Source organism: Gadus morhua, chromosome 4 (assembly GCF_902167405.1).
Source record: "Gadus morhua chromosome 4, gadMor3.0, whole genome shotgun sequence".
In the NCBI taxonomy this organism is placed as follows: Eukaryota; Metazoa; Chordata; class Actinopteri; order Gadiformes; family Gadidae; genus Gadus; species Gadus morhua.
Window position 1 is genome coordinate 11,065,628 of NC_044051.1, and position 23,712 is coordinate 11,089,339.

Consider the following 23,712-nt stretch of genomic DNA (forward strand, 5'->3'; position numbering starts at 1 on the left):
CAGAGAGAAACACAGAGTGATGGAGAGAGAGAGAGAGAGAGAGAGAGAGAGAGAGAGAGAGAGAGAGAGAGAGAGAGAGAGAGAGAGAGAGAGAGAGAGAGAGAGAGAGAGAGAGTCCGTGGCTTCAACGAGATTGGTGCTTCTCCAAATATGGTTGTAACTTGAACATTCTGATACAAAGTAAAGGCATAAATCCTAACACTTCTGTTTGTTATGAGTACAACTTTCAATTAGACTTGATAACCATAACATTTTCAGGTCATTAAATTGTAGGTTGTTGTTTTTTTTCTTTACAACTTGATCGTTTCACCCACTGGCCAGAAAAACAGCCATGAATGGCGCACGCACTTCATTGGCTTAAAGTGCGATGAGGTCATGAGTAGGCTACTCGGGCCATTGGGTTTGAGAAAGAGGGGAACTTTCCCACTGTGCGTGGGATGAATACGGAGACGTATATTTTGTTGACCTGCTAACTGTTTTTATTTAGTTTTTCAATTGACTTCGTGATCATTATAATTAAATCCGGAGATGACGATGTTCTTAATTTCAAGAAATTGTAGGCTACAGTTTGGATGTTAAATGTAGTCTGCTGCATCGTTCAGATTGAAGAGGATTAATGAGATAAAACCGGATCCACTATTCCATTTCTCAAGGTATGATCGCTTCTGTATTCTTGCGCAGACATATTAGATAACAACCCCGTTTTGGGTGTTTAATCTCAAATTTGATGCCAAATGTCAAGTTGCTTTTTAATCAACAAGTAAAACTTTTGTAATTAATGTTGATACATAGATGAAGAGAAGGACACACTGCAGTTTAATTTAGATTTGACACGTTCTTTCTAATTAATATCAAACGCATAGAACTATATAGAGATATACTTATAGACGACAAATATGAACATTTGGTGGACTTATTATTTTTATTATTTTTTCGTTTTGTGCAACGAACATGGGTCACTGGTTGGGAATAATTCCCATTACTGATTTATCTCTGTGGGTAGGCTCCTTGAGGTTGAGTGACTTGCTTGTGTATGTTAGACCGTTGTCCTGCCATAGGCTCTTCTACACTTGACAAAAGCTCAACACATTAAGCAGAGCCCAAGCCATCCGTTGCCTCAGGGCATGACTATTTTTGTTAAGGGAACTGTAGACTACAGTGTGTTGGGGCAGACGCACAATGGTCTTTCAAATGTCCCCCCCCCCCCCCCCCCTCCCTTCTATTTGTTGTCATGGGACGTCTGAATAGATGATAAAATCCTATGAGGCTGATATACATACATTACATATGATATTAGAAAGTTTTGAGATATGGGTAGCTATATTCTCTTGGTCCTGCTTGGTCCTACTATAGGCCTACAGAACATGATTTCATTCAGAAGTTTAGATAGTTGAAATTGAATCCCAGTGTTGCAAACCTTTTTTAGGTGAACGTGACACGGATATTGTCATTACGTTTGAGTGTAAAACAACATCAACACACATGAAATTATGTAATCTCTTGTTTCCCGATTCTCCAAACAACACTATCAATTTCAAACCACTGGCTACTAGGTTGTGTAAAAGTATGTCAGATTGTTGTGTTATTATAGGCCTACTCATTTAAACAGATGGCTTCCAAATGAGGTTCAGTAATTGGCCTATTGGTGTAACACAATACTATTGCTGTGTAGGCCTATGAAATAAGGGACATGATAGCCCATTTGCGTGGAAGCAAAACTAAAACTCTGCATGAAACATCTGGCTCCACCCTCACACTCTCGGTTTCTATAAATATAAATAGATGGAAAGAGGAATCAAGGATTGCATGGATTTGGGGATGGCATATTGTTATTCAGTCAACTGAATTGTCTATATTGAAAATAAATACAATGTATTCAAAGGGTGAGAGGAGACTAGGACAGAATTTGAGTCTGTCATTGACGAGATTAAGCCGTTGATGAGGCCCCAATAAGAGAGTAAACGGTGGTGGAAAACCAGGCATAAAATACACTTACAGTAACCTACATGCATATTACATGAAGAACATTTACGCTTGATTCAACAGAATCTCTTTATTTAGAACTCTGTGATCTTCAATTTGGGTCACTCTAAAACAATGTCATGGATGATTTTAATTATCTCACGACATCAACAATGGAGGCAGAAATTGCAATGCAAATGTAAAGATGCATGAATGACCCGACACGACACACACCATTCCCATAGTTAAGGTAAGGTATTTTGTGTTGAGTTCTACACGTATAACATAGTGATTTAAGTTGGCCAGACAGAGACTCTGCCTTTGAATCTCGAATCCCTAGTGGGTCTGTCTCCTCAAGTTTTCAAGCTTGGCTAAGATCCCAAATCGTCCGTAGGTGCGTAGTTGTGTGTATGTGTGTGGGTGTGTGCATGTGTGCATGCGTGCGTGTGTGTGTGTGTGTGTGTGTGTGTGTGTGTGTGTGTGAGTCTAGCCATGCGTCTCCTTGACTTCCCATTAAGAGCCTACTTGGGTAACCTAGTTCCAGTGGGTTTAAAGATGACCACAAATGCATATGATTCCAATGACTCCGTTTAATGTTGTTTATTAGATCATCCCAAGATGACATCAAATGAGGCACAGAAGGACATCTTTTTGTAGCTGATGAATTACCCGTATACAATCCTAAATTAATCTTAGTGTGTTCAAAAAGGGCTTACGCTTTAGGTAAATCCTTTAACGTAACATTTCTATTTGTGTGTTTATGGTTGGACATTCTTGGCTTTTTGGAAGTTACAGTCACAACTCATAAAGAACCGCTGTTTTACTACAAAGTAACAGTCTGGTATGCAGAATAACCGGAATACAGGAAAATCTGCAACTGTTGTCCATTGAGAAAACATTGCTGACATGTAAAGGAGGGTAGTGAATGAATTGTCTATTATTAGCCAAGTGGTTCTATAGACGTGTTAACTGACAATGTCAAAGAAACAGAGCTTGTCAACTGTCTAACATATACACAACATATAACATAGACAATATACCAACATTTCTACCAGATAAAACACAGAAGCATTAATCAAGGGGCCAATTTGAAAGACTGAAATCCTACAACCAACCACACAAACCCTTTTAATTACAGACGTATCAAAAACAAAGGTAATGGAGCTGCCTAGCGTTTGTCAACAGAATCTGTCTGTCGGTATCGAATGAACAGCCCATGAGGGTTCTGTTCTTTGAGGCCTCTTGTTTAAACCTCGGCAAACCTTGCGTCGTTGACTTGTTGACTACAGCTGGTCTCCTGGAAAACTGCTGAAAAAAGACCGACACGGTCTTTGGGACAGCCTAACAACCAGTGTGATGCGACTTAAAGTTCCACGAGTGGACCGCCCGCCGCTTGCTTGACCATTCCTAAAGAGAAAGACATTCCTGCAGAGAAAGACACACTGGATATAGAGTGTATTGGGTTCTCTGACCTGGCCCTACTTGGAGAGAGTTATTCATGTCGTTAATTGCTTCGTTAGTTCATTGGTAAGCATTTGAACTCAAATGAACTGCAAGGCTTTTATTGTTCAGCTGCCCCCTGATTATCAGACACACACATCACATCTTCACACACACTGGCAGGCGCATTGGAACCGGTTGCAATGTCTCAGACATGCCTGTCTCACATATTCCAGAAGTAAACATCCATGTGGAATAAGACTGATGGCTAAACTGATATGGACACTATATGACTCTGAAAGCCTATCCAGGGTGATGACATGAGGTATAAGGTTGGCAGACAGTTAGTCCTCGATAGACCCACAACCCATTCATACCTATGGACAGTTGGGGGTTTCAAGATATCCTGACATGCATATCTTTGGGATGGGAGCAACAGCCAGAATTAAAGCAGACCAGAATCAGCCACCTAAGCCTGGTCTCCTGAGCGACCTGACCTGTGATGTGCAACGTTGCTGTCCACTTTAACGCTGGGACGCTGGGCTTCCTCCAACGCCTACTGTGAGGGTCCATGTTGACATGCTATATGTGTATCATTGTGTTTCAATGTGGATGCCACAAAGGGAAAACTCTGAACTATTTAATCTGTTAAATTATAATTAGCTGAGATGCAAAGAATTTAATTCAAACAACAATAAAATCTTGAAATATACGCGAAATATTGTCAACGTATATGTCCTGCAATGAAAAAAGTCCCATCTTCTCATCAAAGTCCACATGATAGCATGTATTGCCAAAGAAGCACGTATTCAATGTAAAACAAGATCTAAAACACATTCAATGCAGCCTTTTGTCTGTTCCTGGAAAGACTTCAGAGAGCAGGTCTCGATTCTTGGCATCCCTCGACATGGAATTGTGAATCATGTCGATACTGCGAGTCGTGCACCCTAATCCCCCCCTTTCAGTTTGTATGTGTGTGTGTTAGTGTGTGTGTGTGTGTGTGTGTGTGTGTGTGTGTGTGTGTGTGTGTGTGTGTGTGTGTGTGTGTGTGTGTGTGTGTGTGTGTGTGTGTGTGTGTGTGTGTGTGTGTGTGTGTGTGTAGAGCCGTTTCACACACACACACACACACACACACACACACACACACACACACACACACACACACAGCATTGGCCTTGTTTTGGTCCCAGTGCAGTTGTCACAGGATGGGAAGAACCCGCCATGGTTCGGGCAGCAGCTGTGCCCCCCCTCCCAGAAACCAGTGAAACCAGAGAGCCCCCCCGGTGCCTCCATTAACCGTCCGCACAGACACACGGTCAGCGGTCTTCAGATCCACTGAAGACCCCCGTAGCAGGGGGGGTCCCGCCGTGTCAGCCCAGGGTAGTAGGAGTGGTCCTACCCATGATGCATTGGAGTAAACACAGGAGTAGTGGTCTCGTGTTTATTTGTTTTAGGGAAACACACTAAGTAGCAGGAGCAGGGGGGCCGGGGGAGGGGGGCTCAGACAGCTGGAGTCATAATTTAGCATGTCGGGACGTTTTGCCATGACCAGTTGTTTCCCTGGTAGGAGGGGAGACAACAGAAAAGCTCTCCCCCCCCCCCCCCCCCCCCCCTCCCCACACACACACACACACACACACACACACACACACACAGAACCCGCCAAAGAAGAACACGTTAAATGGTCCGGGCTAAGCTAAACTTGAAAAAGATTGTTCATTGTACAAGTTTGGGAACATTTGGTGTGAAAAGTGTTGACCATGTTTCGCACTCATTGGCCAGATTAGATCAGTCACACTAATGGGTGACTTAATCCATCAGAGTTGGCCCCACATTCGTCCAGACAACGGAGAAAGACATCAGAGATAGAAGTGTGATCACAAAGATAAGCTTTTAGACGGCAAGCAAGTATATCACGTAACCATGCGGATAAAAAACCTAAATCCCTACCTTCACCCACTTTTTCACTGCAGTGAGGTGAAGGTGTTGATGGCACAGTGTGCGTGCTGTACGATTACATCTGCCCCAATTAACACAGAAGTGTGGGGCACTTCCACCGAATAATTGTTGTGCAATGACGTCTTTCTCCCCTTCTCGGTGCCCTGAAGAAAGACTTCTTAGCAATACCATATGGGACTTCCTAGAAATACAGGAGAAAATGATAAGCCTGATCTCGGCTTCCTACTCCTTATCATTATAACTATCACTGGATTCCTGCTGAAATAGCTGTGGGCTAACGACCTCTGTCATCCTGAACATAAACACGACGACACACAAAAGCCGCGGTTGTTGAGTAACGCGTACATCTTTTTTGACCTCAACGTCAGATTATATCTCTCTGTAGTTTGTAAATACTGTAATGCTAAAGCCTATATACTTTTTTGCATGCCCAAAGCTCGATCGGGGCTGATGAGAAATATTAAGTACAGGGAACAATTTGTCTTCTGATTACTCTTCCTATAAAACCATTCTACTTCATACACTCTGCCTCATTACAGGAGGGACATGACAAAACACCCCATTGAGACTAACTTTGTAGGCTAACTCAAACAAACCTACTCAAAGCTCAAACACTATACACAGACTTGGTTCAATGACACGATCCTAGGATAAAACTGCATTAATTCACCCACCCACATGGTTTCATCTTTTTTTTTCTTTCTAGGTGCAGCTTTGACCAAGATGGCCGGATCTGTCTGGCCCTGTAGAATAATCCTCCTGGCTGCATCCTTCTTTGTAACTTTACACCTCTCCTCCACGCTTGATCTGGAGGATCCCAACGTCTGCAGCCATTGGGAAAGGTCAGTGAAGCATGCTGGGAGATGGTGTTTATCTTACCATATGAGAGCCAATATTTTTATCACCATACTGCACTTGACTGAAAGTACTTATATGAAACATGGTTGTTCATGAAAATGGCTCAACGGTTCTCCCATAGGGCGCTCTTCTTTACAGTCAAGATAAACAGTTGTGATTAGTCTCTGTCTGAAAGGGAGGGGGGCCAGACGCATGTGCCAGTGCAATGAGCGCGCAGATTAGTTTGGGTACCAGACCCCAATGACACATAATAATGCACATTGAAATTGTTCCTTGTAATACTCTAATAAACAATCAAACCACCAAATAAACTAAATGCATATGGATATGAATCATGTTCTAGTGACGCCTATTAAAAGTATGATTACCGTTCCACCCTGAATGTTCATGTCCAAATAGATATTCTGTGCTTGATAGTGTTATAGTAGCAGTTCAATACATTACAGTATTATGTTACCTTTGTCTGCAGCCGGCGTTACTGTTACTGTGAAACTTATAATTGGCCAATGAATGGATCATTCACAATCAGGCATCCCATCCCTTTAAACGAACACAAACCTAAAGCCACAGTATTTACAGTATATTTGACACTCTTTCAATCTCAGCCCTCCATGGAAAAAAGTGTTTTCATTTCTAAATTAGGGGAATCCTAGAAATCCATTAGACTGGAGTGAAAAGAACAAAAGGGGGGCAACTTTCCCAGCTAGATAGACTTTCACTGGCTAATCTGACCCAACAGCTGCACACACACACTCTTTCTCTCTCTCTCTCTCTCTCTCTCTCTCTCTCTCTCTCTCTCGCCGTCTCTCTCCCGCTCTCTCTCTCTCTCTCCCTCTCCCTCTCCCTCTCCCTCTCCCTCTCTCTCTCTCTCTCTCTCTCTCTCTCTCTCTCTCTCTCTCTCTCTTTCTCTCTCTCTCTCTCTCTCTCTCTCTCTCTCTCTCTCTCTCTCTCTCTCTCTCTCTCTCTCTCTCTCTCTCTCTCTCGCCGTCTCTCTCCCGCTCTCTCTCTCTCTTTCTCTCTCTCTCTCCCTCTCCCTCTCTCTCTATGGATGTCTTGTTATTGGAAAAGTATCGGAGAGGAAAGAAGAGAGACAAATGTTGCATGTGTGAAATCAATCACATAACATACCAGAAAATCCTATTTCTATTTTTTGTGAAGATATATTTAAGGAAAGCACTTGATTGGCGAGCCCTTTACAGTTTTTCTCGATTGTATACACAGAAACAAATTGAACTATGCACACAATTCTGAATACTTGAAGCTCATATATCAACTACAAGACTCCAGACTGCTTAACTCTAAGCACAATTCCACTGTTTTCACATTATTGCAAACTCTAAGCACAAATCTCATCATCTAACACACTTGGTTCACCTGGATCACACTGGCCTTCATAATGCAACAACTAATTACCAATTAGTCTAACTCACTTCTCACCTGTTCAAACTCAACTGGCAAAACACTTCAATCATGTGTCAGAGCATAAAAGAGGACTCGCGAGCTCTACTATGTTGTAGATATGGTCCTTTGGCCTGATCAGGATTGGAGGTGGTATACATGCTGATTTACATATAGATCTGTTTCACCTCATTTATTTTCTGATTTTTATTTTTTATTGGCCTACGAAAAGGTCAGTTCAGCTGAACATTTTACTGTATTACAGTTAAAAAAAAATATTGCTTTGTTACCTTTTTGTACTTGCACTGATTTCATCATTACATCCCCCGAAAGACAGTCTGAACAATTTCTTACTGTAGTTTTTTTTAACTTATCAGTGCAATTAGTGTACCGTAATTTACCAAAATAGGTAAAATTGGTGTATTGCCAGAACAATATTGCAGCATCAACTATAGTTGTACAGTAATACTCTGGGAAGCTCGGATTGTGAGTTTAGCCCATTGTCGTTCATTGGATAGGAATATGCATTGTATCCCATTCTGATACGATTGTGTCAATGCAATATTTATATGATATATTCACAGTATTGTATTACAATATGGCAACAGTCTTAATACTATATGCACCACCTAATTGCAACTTTAAAAAAGAAACTATTTCTGAACAATTTTATACATTAGAATGTAACATGGCCTCATAAAGTCAAAACATATGCAAATAGTATTTTAATGGAAGTGTTTTGAATTGGTCACACCAGTGTTTAATTGATGCTCTCTTAGAGATATTCATTTGATAGCTGTGTTTACTGTTTGGTGGAAAAAATCAGTTTTGAGAAGAATTTGTGTAGTTTTGACAAAATGATTAACCCTTCTCAGGTTTGTGTTTAGAGTTTTGAGAAATTGAGGTATAGCTTCAGAAAACGTGTTTAAACTATTGAGAAAAACTGTAAACCAACCGGCTCTTCTTATTAAAATGACCACCTTACGTGTAAAAATTTCTCAAATGTGTAACCATGTCTTAAAAAGGGAACAAGGTGTGTAAAAAGGGCTGAGGGTTTAACAGGGAGGTGTACATTGACACAGGGCATATGGTGATATAGTTTACCGACTTCCACAGAGCCTGGAGCCTCAGCTGTTCACAAGGCAGTCACGAGGGAGCCAGCTTAAAATCCTCTCTTTTTGATATGAACTTAATGCAGCCATTGCAAGTTAGTTTCTCATTACAAGTTTCAAACGACCAATCATTTTTCTTTGATACTCCGTGCCAAAAGACCGCACGGCCGACCCAAACTGCGCTTTGATCATGACACCTGGCCAGACACCTGGTGGCGGTCTCGTCTAATCTCAACACAAAGAGTCGGATGATTAATAGCCCTAATAGTCTTTGTGTTGTATCTTATTGCCGCAGCGGAGGCGAAAACAAAAGCAGCCCACCTGAATTATAACCACCAAAACCTGTTTGCTACACACGCACACACGCACGCACGCACGCACGCACGCACACACACACACACACACACACACACACACATGCACACACACACACACACACACACACACACACTGACTCTGACTAATTCTATCTAATGGTGGCTCTTCCTGATGCTGGTGTGATTGTGTGTCCCAGCTACTCTGTGACGGTGCAGGAGTCCTACGCCCACCCCTACGACCAGGTGTATTACACCAGCTGCTCAGACATCCTCAACTGGTTCAAGTGCACCAGGCACAGGTAAGGAAAGGTCCATGGGAGATGGACAATGGACTCATTCATTGTCCGAGGACATTGATAATAGTCTGAATGCGTATTGACAATATTGATGCTAAGGGGCCCTGCTCTCTCTTTCTGTCTGTCTGTCTGTCTGTGTGTGTGTGTGTGTGTGTGTGTGTGTGTGTGTCTCTCTCTCTCTCTCTCTCTCTCTCTCTCTCTCTCTCTCTCTCTCTCTCTCTCTCTCTCTCTCTCTCTCTCTCTCTCTCTCTCTCTCTCTCTCTCCTCCCCCCCCCCTGTGTGTGTGTGTGTGTGTGTGTGTGTGAACATGAAGGGTGAGCTACCGGATAGCGTACCGGAGGGGGGAGAAGACAATGCACCGGCGCAAGTCCCAGTGCTGTCCGGGCTTCAACGAAGACGGCGAGAAGTGTGTCCGTAAGTTCTCATAGGCTCCTCCCTCTCTCAGCATCCCAACATGGCCCCCGTGTCCACTAACAGCGACAGTGTTCGCTCTGGCACATTGTGCCCTCACCCTTTATCGGAAACATTACATTTTTAGGGAATAATTAGAGAGGGACCTCAGACACTAATTATGCGTGACAATATCTGTCGCATAAACAACCCAACATGCGTTAGAAGTCACCTTGTATAACCTGAATGTGACAGATGATCTTTATAAGATGAATCCTGTGACATTGAAAACCGCCTTGCATGATGGGATACATGGCAGAAATAAGCGTGCATCAGTTGTACAATTATTTTCATGATGTGTAACATTTTGGTTCATCAATGAATCGATTAGGTCCCTTGATATTGTGATGCCAGAAGAAAAAAATCTTTCTTTTAAACAACCATCACATCTTCCCCTATGAAACCTCTACATCAAGATGGCAAATGTTCCATCCAGTTATACGACTGCCAACGGCGTGAAGAGAGATGTCTGCGCGTGTTCACAAGTGTCATATCATCGAGTTCCACTCGAGGTGATCTACATGTGTGTAACTATCCTGCTCATGTTCTTACTGTGCAGCCCGCTGTGCGGAGAAGTGTGTTCACGGCCGCTGTGTGGCCCCCAGCACCTGCCAGTGTGAGCCCGGCTGGGGGGGCCCGGACTGCTCCAGTGGTAAGTCACTGCAGCTGTTGTTGTCTGTGTGTGTGTGTGTGTGTGTGTGTGTGTGTGTGTGTGTGTGTGTGTGTCTTTGTATCGGTCCGTGTTCAGTGAAAGCGCACACATTGCTAACCCTGGCTACCGCTGCAACCCCAGCTCGGCGGCCCCTAGCTTTCCCTTTCGTGCACACTTACCCTTAGCTTAACTCAAACTCCTCAAAATGCGTTTTTCGCCACTATGAAATTGGTTGATATTTAAGACAAAAATGTGTAATTATAAATAAAAAATAAAAATAAAAATAAAATATATAAAAATGTAAAAAAATAAATATATTATTATTAATAATAATAATGTATCACACACAATTGCTTTGTTTGGTCACTTTTAAAAAACGATTAACTTGTGTGGTTAAATCATCATGGGGGCGGCTGGGTAACTGTTGACGTCTCGTGGTAGTCATGGAGAAGAGTCATGGTGGGATTGCGCGTCGCTCTCGCTGATGGCTACGGTCCTCCTCATGACTGTCTTGCCGTAGTTGTGGCAGGGTGGTTGCCCTGACTATTTTTGGTTTGCTCGAACGCTGAACTATGGGAGTTCTTGTTCATCGCCTCTCGGTCCATTCTGAGGGACTTTCCCACGAGACTGCCGGTTCTTCCGCTGGTCCAATGTGTTGATTATTAATTGTGCTCACCTGTGGTCAGTGTATTTGAGCCCCCCTATAGGCTCATCCATGGGTTGTTGTTTGCTTGTGGTTTCTGCCTGTGTTTCTGTTTCATGGTGTGGTCCTTCCCCTTGCTGTCTGTGTTTGTTTCGAATTGGACTAAGCGTCTATTATTTGCTGAGAGTACCTGCTTTTGAGTATGTATCTCTATGACTGGTAGCGAACACTTTTCCAAGCCTGACAATAGGATACTGTGTAGGACAGGGTCGATTGGTTGAAGAAGTGTTTACCTGCTTGATATGGGTTGCATAGCTCTCAGGGATGGGGTGGTGTTTGGGAAGTGTGTCTTTTACCACATATTTAACCTCCACTATACTCGGATGACTTTGATACCATTGGAAGCCACCATACACAGCTCTATCGTCAGATTGACTTTGGTCATTATTCAGGCCATTGGGTCACACAACAAAAGACTACAGATGATCCAGGGAGAGAATGGATGCGTGAGAGTGAAGAGCTTCAGAAAAACAGTGAAAGAATAGAAAGAGAAATCTCCTTAGGCTAAAAGGCTTGTGATTTTGATAGGCAGTGCCCATGACAAACCCAAGATCAGGGGATGCTTTTCTTCAAAGTATGTACACAAATGTTTCAGTGAGATGTAGAAAAGGGGAAATAATTTCTAAGTCTTGCTAACAAGTTTGGCTTTCAAATGTGTTTGTGGAGGCTGTTGTTCATAGACAAATAAAACAATAAGGACATTGTGTATGTATGTACACACATATATATACTTATCCTATTTTTATTTGATTTATATTCAGCCATTTTATGTTGGTTTAGCCCAGGGCATTGTTCAGTGCTTTGATAAAAAGAATGCTGCTTTAACCAAATAAAAATGAATTAAACCTCGAAATCTTTCGAAAAATAACCTGAGATGAGATCTCGTGGGATCAGGGGGGCGAGATCTGTGAGAGTTCTTCACGAGGCTACCCCAGGACATCTGGGACACAAACAAGCAGTGGGAACGTGGAAGCACCCATTTTCCCAAACCCTTTGCTCCAGCTTGCTTTCACTGCAGCTTGTTGGCCTTTCTCCCTCGCAGACATTTGTTTTGGTGTTGTCAGATAAATCGATTTTCCTCGCCAAACATGTGGCACTAAATAATATCACTCTCTCCGACAATGGAGTACCACAGGTTCAAATTGAACCTCGTAGATGACTATGTGTGCCTTGCATTCATTATTTTTCAGACTGAAATAGATTTTCCGCACTGCGCTCGTAGGACAAACCATTTTTGACAACATACCGAAGAACAGGAAATCCTAATTTGTTGTGTTGCCCTCTACTGTGTCGCATATAGCCTTGTGATCAAATCTGGCACAAGGCCCTGTTCTTCTTCCCCGGCCACTCTTAGGATCTTGAATAGGCTTGTGAAAGGGAACACTCTGTCCCAAGGAACCCCCCCCCCCCCCCCCCCTACACTCTTGCTTTTATCAAATCTAGGTCAGGTGAACAAAGGTACCAGGATGCTGGGATTGGATCTCAGAAGGGGAACAATGATGGCCAGAAATGTCCCTCTGGACATGGCTGACATACTGTACCCTGCCCACCACGATAGCACACGATGGGGGTCAGGCACCACTGGGTGTAATGTACTGTGTGTAGAGGGGACAGTACTATCGAGTGTCCACCAGTTTGTTTTGACGGCAATATGAATATGTAAGGATCGTCCTCAAGAAAGAAAAAGTAAATAGTAGCAAAGAAGAACGATAGCTGAGCACTGGACTCGCCTAATAAAACGTGTGTGTGCGGTGTTGATAGTGGTGGGGTTGATAGAGAAAGATAATAGCTTTATTTAGCTCTGTTGTAAAGCTTTATTCAACCATTTACGTTGCCCTAGTAAAATGAGATTGAAGTGGGATTGGGTTATTCTACATCATCTTCAGCAGCCATTCTTTAGGATCTCTATATGCCCCAGGAAACAAACGCTCTGATCTTCAACTCTGGGTATGATGGCTACAAACTGGGAGAGAAGAAGATGTCACGATGAGTAGTCGTTTTTAGTTCAAACTAGTGTTGGATGTTGGATGTTGTACATCTTTGACATGGTATTTTTAAGACTCTAAGCAGAGTTGAGGAGTTAAAAATAAGAAAATAAATGGCTAAACATTGTAAGCGCAGATATAAACAGGGACTACTGTAATTAAAGGTTTTACTCGTTACAGCGACTGCCTTGTGTTCCCTCCTGATTATTGCCAGACGCCAATCATGGCACTGGCCTGGTCGTCTGGAGACATGAAAGTGATCTAGAATAAATATGTGGCAAAAGGCTCTTTGGGGTCCCCTAACTAGTTTACAGCGGTCACACCGAGGCTGACAGGTTATGATGGGATGGACTCCAGACTCGCTGAGTACCAGCTGTGTGTACACACTGTGACTTTGGTCTGAGGTGGTTTTCACATCAAACTTCACAATCAGGTAGATGGTTGGATCCTTCAGTTATCTTGAAGGAAATTAGTTTTTCAGTAGCAAACATTGAGATGGAAGAAAAGGTGATTATAAGAGGGGGATGAGCTTAAGCTTATAAGCATTATATTCATCTGAATGATATAATGCTTATAATATCTGAATGATCAATATAATGATTTAAAAGAAGATGAAAAAAATTAATGAAGAAATAACAAAAAGAAAAGGGCATAAAGCACGTTTACAGTTTGACACTTTCTGAAATAGCCCAATAAAAAGAGGAGGTCATGCTTTTCCAAATAAGGGTCTTCTAGGAACCACGTTTGCACAGGCAATTTGTTATCCTAATAAGGAAGGAATGGTTATATCTATTCTAGCACTATGATTCCTGTGTGTGTGTGTGTGTGTGTGTGTGTGTGTGTGTGTGTGTGTGTGTGTGTGTGTGTGTGTGTGTGTGTGTGTGTGTGTGTGTGTGTGTGTGTGTGTGTGTGTGTGTGTGCGTGCGTGCGTGTGTACATACGTTACCGTGCGTGTGCACGTTTGTGCGTGCGCGTGCTTTGACCCGGCCCCGTGTGCTTGCATTTGTACACACAGACAAACATATAAAAATGCAGTGACATCTTCCATTCACTTCCGTCAAGACAGGACCCAAATATGTAATAAAAAATACATGCATTCATCATAACATCGCAACAACAGATGACAACATTCAAGGACCATCAGCGTGCACTTGATCTGGTATTAAGTGCCTGGTTCAGTTCAGATGATTGACTGGTGAGCAAAAAAGTGTTTCCGTCTAACCTTGCTGTATGTTAGTACTAGTGCTTCAAGCGATTAAAATATGTAATCGCGATTAATGTCATAGTTAACTCACGATTAATCCGAGCAATCACGATTAATCGCTAAAAAAATTTCTATGCTAAATATCCCTTGATTTCTTGTCCCATTAATCTTTCTCATTTTAATTCTCTTATCAACATGGAGAAGTGCATCGGCTTGCCTTGTGCAAATGTTTTTTTATTGATAACAACATTGGCATACACTGATCAAAACAGGAGGATACAAAATAAAGCCTATAGTGCAATTAAACGATGAACATACAAACATACTGCCTTGAACATAGGAGTCAGGCTACTACTTCTATGTTTTGAGCCAAAGAAAAAAAATAAAAAGTAAAAATAAAAGAATTGCGTTAACCACGCGATAAAAAAATTAACGCCGTTAAAATTGGTTTGCGTTGACACCGTTAATAAAGCGTTGAACTGACAGCACTAGTTAGTACCCTATATCCCTGATTTGAGGGTGTTAGATTGTACGGTATAACTCAAGTCTTCCCCCCCCCCACTCCCCCCCCCCCCCCTCCAGCCTGTGACAGCAGCCACTGGGGCCCCCACTGCAGCAGCCGCTGCCAGTGTCAGAACGCCGCGCTGTGCAACCCCATCACCGGCGCCTGCATCTGCCCGCCGGGCTACAGGGGCTGGCGCTGCGAGGCCCGCTGCGAGCCCGCCGCCTACGGAAACGGCTGTCAGCAGAGGTGCCTGTGCCAGAACGGAGCGGCCTGCCACCACGTCACCGGGGAGTGCACGTGCACGCCAGGATACACCGGCGCTTTGTGAGTGCATCCGCTGTGGCTGTTGTTGTTGTTGTTGTTGTTTTTGTTGTTGTTGTTGTCGCTTCAGAGGGAGAGGAAGACAAAAAGGTTGGATTTTTACGACGGTCGAGGGGGTGGTTGAAGGGGGGGTTTGAGTTCTTGGTCTGCTGTTTGTTAGAGATTCCTCTGGGTGTTTGGTGTGTTGGGGGGCCGGTCGCCTCTCGTTAGGGGACCTCCGAGCTACCCGGCCCAGGCAGTCTAAGAAGAGGACTGGCTAAGGCGGGTAGCAGTGAAACCCAGGGCCCTACACCGAGCCCATCTGGCATTAGGGGTTCGATTTTAATCTTTATTTATGAAATATTAATGATTTGTTAATTACGATAAAAAAAATGACTCGACGGACGTGACGTCTCAGGCAGAGAGCCGATCCATTCACAAAAACAAACACAAACGCCTTTGTGCGGCCCCCCCTAAAGTCTTTATGTGTACCCCAACCCCCCCCCCCCCCCAATGCCCCTTTACTTTTAACACACGGGAGCACAAGGCTCCTTTTGAAAATCGAGTCCGCCCTAGAGCTCCGGTGGTGCCTAAGAGACTAACCACACCGCCCCTTGTGGTGGGCCCCGTTGTGCTGCAGCTGTGAGGACCTGTGCCCGGCGGGGAAGCACGGCCAGCAGTGCGAGGAGCGATGCCCCTGCCAGAACGGAGGGATGTGCCACCACGTCACCGGAGAGTGCTCCTGCCCCGCGGGATGGATGGTACGGCAAACACAAGCGCACGCAGGCACGCGCGGACGTGCTGTGACGCACGCCCAGGGAGGCAGGCACACGGACTGACACGCACGCACGCACAGGTGCAGGCACGCAGGCAGGCAGACGCAACGCACATGGTCAAACACACACAGATGCACGCACGCATGCAGGCAGGCAGGCAAACACACACGCACACGACCACGCGCGCATGCCTTCACGCCAGCAGGTGCGTGCATGAGTGTGTGCGTGTGTGTGTGAGCAGGCAGGCACACGTGCATGCGTATACATGTGTGTGCACGCAAGCACCTGCTTGCGTGTGTGCGTGTATGTGTGTGTGTGTGTGTGTGTGTGTGTGTGTGTGTGTGTGTGTGTGTGTGTGTGTGTGTGTGTGTGTGTGTGTGTGTGTGTGTGTGCGTGTGTGCGTGTGCGTGGGTGGGCAGGCATGAATGCAGGCACACTTAAACACTCATGTGCACCAAATACACAGGCAGAAACAAAGAAACACACATACAGAAGCACACACAGACATACCACCCAGGCAGGCAGGCGAGCGCGCACCAACACACACACACACCGACACACACACACACACACACACACACACACACACACACACACACACACACACACACACACACACACACACACACACACACACACTCATACTGAGACAAACACACACAGGAAGGGACATACACGAACACGCTCTGACACACAGACACACTTGCATGCAGGCAGGTCACCTGGTCTGTAAACAGTTATTTGTTACGGTGATTTGCTGATCTAAACACTTGCATGTTGTGTAGGCATTAATGACCCCCAGTAAATTACACAGCGGTGTGTGTCATTATTTCCAGAGCTGATGCCATAGGGTTACATTACCGTTGTTGTGCACAGGGCACGGTGTGCGGGCAACCCTGTCCGGAAGGCCGCTTCGGCCGCAACTGTTCCCAGGAGTGCCAGTGTCACAACGACGGCGTCTGCCTCTCGTCAACGGGCCAGTGTCTCTGTGGACCGGGGTACACCGGCGAACGGTATGCAGTATCTATAGAATTATTCATAGTTTATTTAAACCCATGCATAGCACAACAACCATACATTATTCGCCACAAAAACGCAAAGCACAAAATGACAAGTGTCAGATATGGCGGGGTCATTTCTAAACAAACTAAATATCAGTTTAACGGCTTTACATCTTTTAACTAACCTCTAACTCTATCTCTCCTTTCTAACTATTCTTTCTTCTTCTTTTTTTTCCTCTAATTTCTGTCATCAGCTCTGAATCAGCTCTTCAGATCAGATGAAAACTATACACAGGATAGTCACGATAAAATGTATTTCACCGCCCTTATCTGCTGAGGGGGCTTGTGGGTCCACAATGGTTTGGTTTTGTGGCCAAACAGTGTCCTGGGCCCTGACATCATGTCTGTCCACCACTAAAGCAGTGATGTCAAATGCAATCATGTATGTAACCGTGGTGGGGAGGATGTGGTTTTGAGTTCCCCTTCGTGTATCGCCAAGCCTCCGTACCCGTGCTGCCATTAGCCCTGGAGCCGTTCAAATCCACGTTACAAAATAACATCACCAACATGTTGGTCTAACGTTCCCATTTTCTAATAATTCTGTATTCTTTGTAAAGACGAGGCTTCCAGTCAACACCAGTGTATTTGTACTTTGTGTGTATCCTACTCATACTTTCATTATACACAGTAGGACACTCGAGACAGCATACGACAGAAATCAATGCTTTTACAAATCAAGGAAATGTTTAAACATGACAAAAAAGGTGAACGACCATATTAGGAGTCCAAATGTTGAAATGTAACCTACTTCCCAGCCCACGGTCCTCTGAACCGTCCTGGAGAAAGTGCCGCTCCTTTCACGTCCGAATGTAAGCGCCTAGCCGGTCCGTAAGTCCATATAATTAGCTGTGAGCTCTCACCATATACTTAACAAGACCAGTGAGGAGCCAGGAATAAATCTTCAAGTGCCTTTTTATGAGTAAATAAGGTCTTGAGGGCAGCCAAACGTCAGGGTACAGCACCAAGGGTAACCAGGGTAAAGGGACCACACCCTTACCCGCTGGCAACAGGGGGTGAGCGAGGAGAGAGACGGGCCAACGCACCACGGAGGAGAAACGGCCACCGATGTTTTATTTAGTATCGGACCACTCGGGTTAAGAACGCAGAGGGCATAATGGATGGGTTCTAAAAGTAATGACGGGATGTTCTTCAGGCAAACATGGCACGTCGAACAGAACTGCAGGGGTGAGCTATGTTTACCCTCCGACGCTTAGCTAATTAACAGATGTAAAATGTATAATGTCATGTATCGACGTGCCTACGTAGGTTTCACTTGAAAATGACTGAGGGAAATCTATCGAGTTATTTCAAGGGAACGTCAACAGCGGTTAGGTCATCTTGAAAGGACCAACAAATAAAGAAACGCAAGCAAAAAGTAATTAATAGCACAGAAGTGCTTGAATCGCGCACATCCTCAACCGTGCAACATACACAGACTGAAGTTAAAGGTGCTGTAGGTACGATTATGTTAGATTGAAGAAGAAAGATAGCAAAAAGAAAACGTGAATTCAAAATATCTCCCATGGAGAATTGTTTTATTGGCCGGATTTGTCCTCAATGACCTATAAGCGACATTAAGTCTGAAATACTTCCTAAAACAGCGGGCATTCCAGTCAAGCACAACAGATACTCTCACATATCACCCAACAATAGCTGACGGATGAATATGCCTTTCCTGACAAAAGACAGTTCTTACGATACTTACTAACGATAGTGCTTGAACCTTCCCTACTGCCCCAGTATCAACAAACCCAAGGAATATAAAGAGAGAATAAAATAGCAATAAAAAATAAATAAAAGTTATAACCATAATCCTCTCACTCTGACAAACTCATCCGTCACGTCATTGAACACGACCCTTGACCCTGTGACCCCTGACCCCCCCCTCCAGGTGCCAGGAGGAGTGTCCGGTGGGGACGTACGGCGTGGGCTGCGCCGAGGCGTGCCGCTGTGCCAACGGCGCCCAGTGCTCCCACGTGAGCGGCGCGTGCACGTGCCAGCCGGGCTACACGGGGGACACCTGCGCGGTGCGGCTGTGCCCCGAGGGCCGCTACGGCCTCAGGTGCGACCGCCGGTGCCCCTGCCTGGCCCAGAACATGCACAGGTAGGCCAAAGAAGTCAAACTCGAAAGTAAACCGGCGCGGATTATGGTTGATTTTTTTGTAGTGAAAAATGTATAAAAGTAAAATCATGTTGTGTGAGCGGCAGCATAGTATACGCAGTGCAAAACAGAGCGGGCTGTGTTATTTCGCTCGCTTTTTTTTTGATAGGACTGTAAGTCTATTGTGGACGCATTTTGAAAATTCATGAACAATATTTCACATCTGCTCGGGCACGGATATGGGTTTTAAACACATCAGCAGACCGCTGTCGTGGTGGAGGATGGCCGATGGCGGGCTGACCACATAACTAGAACAGATACTAGATTGATGTGCCATTGATTTGATTTTTTTTTTTCATCGTTGTTTTCCTCATGGTTTCAAAGGGTTCAAACGGAGAAGTGTCCTCCAAAGGTTGGGAATTCTTGATTATAATATATATATATATATATATATATATATATATATATATATATAAAACTCATGATTAAACAGTTTTCAAAGAATGTTTCAAAGCCATTTAAAAAATGTCCTATTCAAATATCCACCATACTATTATAACAGTTTTTCTCTCACACGTTCACACATATTTGTGGATTATGGTTTTCTGTAGTCTATTGTAGATTTAGGGATCCTAACATTAGTTTGCATGAGGCAAGGGTAAAAATACATAAGAACTGCTAAGGATGAAATAGCCATCCCAATGCATAAGTAATAGTTCCTAATGATGCATGTCTTTGTATGTGTTGTCGAGAGCTACATTTTAACCAATAGGTTTTGGCTACTGCTTCTGTGTCAAATACCGTTGGAAAACAGTTGCCACTTTATCAACTATAATCTATATATATATATATATATATATATATATATATATATATATATATATTCTGAATCGTATCCAGTACACACCACACATATTGATGACAAAGATTAGAATTAGTAATCATTAAAAAAAATCCCGCCAAAATTTCACACTCTATATTGGATTTGACTTTGAATGCATATTCAACCGTCACTGTAGATTTGATCGATGAAAGCTTAAAAAATAAAAGCCCAGGTGGAAGATTGGACACAATGATAGTCCTTTGAGAAAGAGAGTTGAGTGTGTACTAGGAGCAGACCAGCGGAGGTCTGCTACATGTGACACGGTTGCATGTGTTACGGTTACGGCTGCAGACAACTGCAGCAGTGCTTCTCAATGGGCCCGCTGTTGTCAGGTGGTCCCAGTTGTCACTCACACTCCATGTGCCTTCTGTCGGCACACGAAGAAAACTGTTGGAACACACGCTTGACCTCACCACCAACCCCGCCGCCAACCCCACGAGATCTCTGTTACCAGAGTGCCGTGTTTTTTAGTTTTTTTTACTGAAATCTTCTCCCTCGATAAAGACTAAAGGCTTGAATGTACGAATTAACAGTGTATTTAAGTAATGTTACATATAAATAAACCTTTTGAATATTATTTTTTGTAATTAAATAATGATAAATGAATTCAAATTGTATTTTAAATAGAGGGATAAATGCTCGCTTTATCTTGTTAAACACTAACTCTAGCTATCCCTTCTCTCCAAATAAACTAAACTTTAAAGGGTTCCATAAATGTTTAAAAATACATGAATCAACAGAAAAAATGAATGCCACAGTTGTCTATTAAATTACACGGAAGACAAATTGATCGTGACTGGGAAAGTTACGATTTCAAACAGATAACCGGCATTCTCCCATTTTAGTTCCCAAACCCAAAGAGATTTTTTTCACTGAACTCAACATGGAATTTTAGCCGTTTCCGACAAGACACAAGTCATGTTGTTGTAACTGCCGCTGACATGCTACCACAAGCTAACGCTACCTGCCCCATGCTCTGCCCTCAGCTGCCACCCCATGTCCGGGGAGTGTAAGTGTAAGCCAGGCTGGTCGGGGCTGTACTGCAACGAGACCTGCACCCCGGGCTTCTACGGGGTGTCCTGCCAGCAGGTGTGCCAGTGTCAGAACGGCGCTGACTGCCAAAGCGTCACAGGGAAGTGTATCTGTGCCCCAGGGTTCAAGGTATGTCAACAAACCTAGCATTTTGTAGGACTGCTCTTGTTGTAATTGTATGTATGTTTTTTTGCATTGACATTAACAACGCTACCACTGATATTGTGTCTATGGATGTGTTTTCTGTGTGTGTTGTTAGTAGTTTTTCCTCTTAAAACGAAATACTACTGTACTGTACTTTCTGCTGTGACATGTCGATTAACGGATTAATTTGGACGAAATTTTCAATTAATTATTTTCACAGTTGGCTGGAGGATTTTTTTGCAATGAATGGAGATGTCTCTAAACATTTCACCCTTGATTTCTTCCAGGGAGCCAACTGTTCCACCTCTTGCCCCCTGGGAACACATGGAGTGAACTGCTCCTCCAAATGCAACTGCAAGAACGGGGGCCAATGTTCAACGGTGGATGGGGCCTGCTCCTGTAAAGCCGGTGTGTAGAAACAGGCTTCAGTCATTGGAGCAGGGGCATGTCCAGGGAGGGGCCTGGGGTGGCCACGCCCACATCAAATGGGATTGGGCAAACCAAAACATTTTTTATTTGACAACTTAATCTGTTGTCAACTTGACAAAAACTTGTCAGAAATGTTTAACTTTAGCTCTTTTTGTTTAACTACGTAATCACTTGTGAGTTAAACATTGTACCAATACAGCATCAGTTTGTTCATTTTGTGAAACATACATTCTTCCCCCCTATTTAATTAAGAACGGACGCATACCACTAGTTTGGAGGTTATACTAAACCCGTCTCGTTGAGAGACCTACACATGGCTGGGTTCCAATACACTCAGATCATCTTTGAACGCCTCGTGTCCCTCCTACCCCCAGGTTGGTACGGAGTGGACTGTTCCATCAGCTGTCCCAGTGGCACCTGGGGGATCGGCTGCAACCTCACCTGCAAATGTGGAAGCGGAGGCGCCTGCAACGCTTTGGACGGACGCTGCACGTGTTCCCCGGGCTGGAGAGGGGAGAAGTGCGACCTGTACTGCCAGGTGAGGACCAAGGCCTGTCCACTACAAACCAGGAGATGAATCACAGTCTGTGGAGAGCGCGTACCTTATAGGCTCAGTCCTGACCGCGGCAACCCTGGGTTTGAATCCGGCCCGTGATCAATTGGTGCATATCCTCCCCCTCTATCTCCCATGCCATCCTCTCTATCTCACACTATAATAAAGCATTAAATAAATCTTTAAAAGATTTTTTTACATCCAGAACTGTAACCACGCACGCAGAGACATGGTGTGGGTCTTTATACTTTTACGTCAGGGTAAAGTACACTCAAGGGGGTGGCGACTCTGACCCCAAATGTACACACACACACACACACACACACACACACACACACACACACACACACACACACACACACACACACACACACACACACACACACACACACACACACGCGCGCACGCAGAGTGTGTTGTGAGCATCGCGGGAAATTCGGGATACTCACGTTTCCCTGAAATATAATTTTACTGTGTATAATCCAAAACGCAATGTTACTCATCTAAATTTTGTGACAGCCACTCCATTTAAAGAGTTATTCTATCTTCCGTCTTTCCCAGAAAAGCATTTGATGGGCGAGAGGGATAGAGAGCGGGAGGGCAAGAGAGAGCAAGAGAGAGCGAGAGAGCAAGAGAGAGCGAGGAGAGAGATGGCGAGAAAGCGAGAGAGCGAGAGCAAGAGAGGGCTAAAGGGCGAGAGAGCGAGAGGTCGAGAGGAAGTGAGAATGCAAGAGAGTGAGAGAGAGCGAGAGAGCAAGCGAGCGAGAGAGCGAGAGCCCTGAATAGCAATAAAGCCTCACCCCCTTAATGAAACAGAAGTTTAGAAGTCAGCAAGAAAGCACTTAACAAACCTTGATAGTGGACTGGTCCCAAAAGGAAGGTTTGGTTTCCCTTCCACCAAACACATGAATGACCTGCTTCTGACCTGCTTCTGACCTGCTTCTGACCTGCTTCTGACCTGCTTCTGACCTGCTTCTGACCTCCTTTAGGACGGCACCTACGGCATGCAGTGCAGGGAGCGCTGTGACTGCAGCCACGCAGACGGCTGTCACCCCTCCACCGGCCACTGCCGCTGCCTGGCAGGGTGGACAGGTGAGTGTGGGGGGGAGGGGGATGTTATCGTGGTCGTTCATACAGTACAGGCGCTTCATGCTAACAAGGAGTCCCAGAGATGAAAAGAGGACATGTTTAGGATCCCGTTCAACTTCTGAATGTGTGTTAACATAGGATACGTATATCGTAGTTTCAATTAAATTCAATTGTAATATTCAATGCATAGCCCTTAATCACCATGACAGTCTCAAAGGGCTTAACAGGCCAAATATTTATGACATCCCCCCTGACCCAAGCCCCCAAGAGGGCAAGAAGAAATTCCCTTAATCAGCAAGGAAGAAATCTAGAGGAGGAATGCAGAGTGGGGGATCCCTCCTTCAAGGGACGGTCAGGAGTGCATTGGGTGCCATAATTGACATACATACATAGGGGGAAAACATATTAAATCGATGTCGGGGTGCATGGCCGGTTAAGCATAAGGGGAGTCAAGGCATCCAGTCGCAGTCACAACAACACAATTATGACATATTTAGGATTCC

General features: G+C 44.3%; 1 protein-coding gene and 1 long non-coding RNA gene across 2 annotated transcripts in view; one reads left to right on the forward strand and one right to left on the reverse strand.

Moving 5' to 3' along the window:
• The first annotated feature begins 403 nt into the window (after positions 1 to 403).
• Positions 404 to 23,712, forward strand: part of megf10 (multiple EGF-like-domains 10) — a 32,905-nt gene continuing 9,596 nt past the window's right edge. Inside the window, exons 1-13 of the mRNA XM_030355205.1 lie at positions 404 to 653; positions 6,068 to 6,203; positions 9,244 to 9,345; positions 9,656 to 9,756; positions 10,352 to 10,444; positions 14,919 to 15,165; positions 15,782 to 15,902; positions 16,794 to 16,930; positions 18,870 to 19,082; positions 20,949 to 21,123; positions 21,426 to 21,546; positions 21,942 to 22,105; positions 23,110 to 23,212. Of these exons, the coding sequence (XP_030211065.1) occupies positions 6,085 to 6,203; positions 9,244 to 9,345; positions 9,656 to 9,756; positions 10,352 to 10,444; positions 14,919 to 15,165; positions 15,782 to 15,902; positions 16,794 to 16,930; positions 18,870 to 19,082; positions 20,949 to 21,123; positions 21,426 to 21,546; positions 21,942 to 22,105; positions 23,110 to 23,212 (1,696 nt within the window). The 5' untranslated portion in view covers positions 404 to 653; positions 6,068 to 6,084. The remainder of the gene's footprint in view (positions 654 to 6,067; positions 6,204 to 9,243; positions 9,346 to 9,655; positions 9,757 to 10,351; positions 10,445 to 14,918; positions 15,166 to 15,781; positions 15,903 to 16,793; positions 16,931 to 18,869; positions 19,083 to 20,948; positions 21,124 to 21,425; positions 21,547 to 21,941; positions 22,106 to 23,109; positions 23,213 to 23,712) is intronic.
• Positions 14,952 to 18,152, reverse strand: LOC115542787 (uncharacterized). The gene is made up of 3 exons (XR_003976613.1): positions 17,727 to 18,152; positions 16,779 to 16,941; positions 14,952 to 15,226 (listed from the first exon to the last, which is right to left on the reverse strand). It is a non-coding gene; the product is annotated as an uncharacterized LOC115542787 (long non-coding RNA).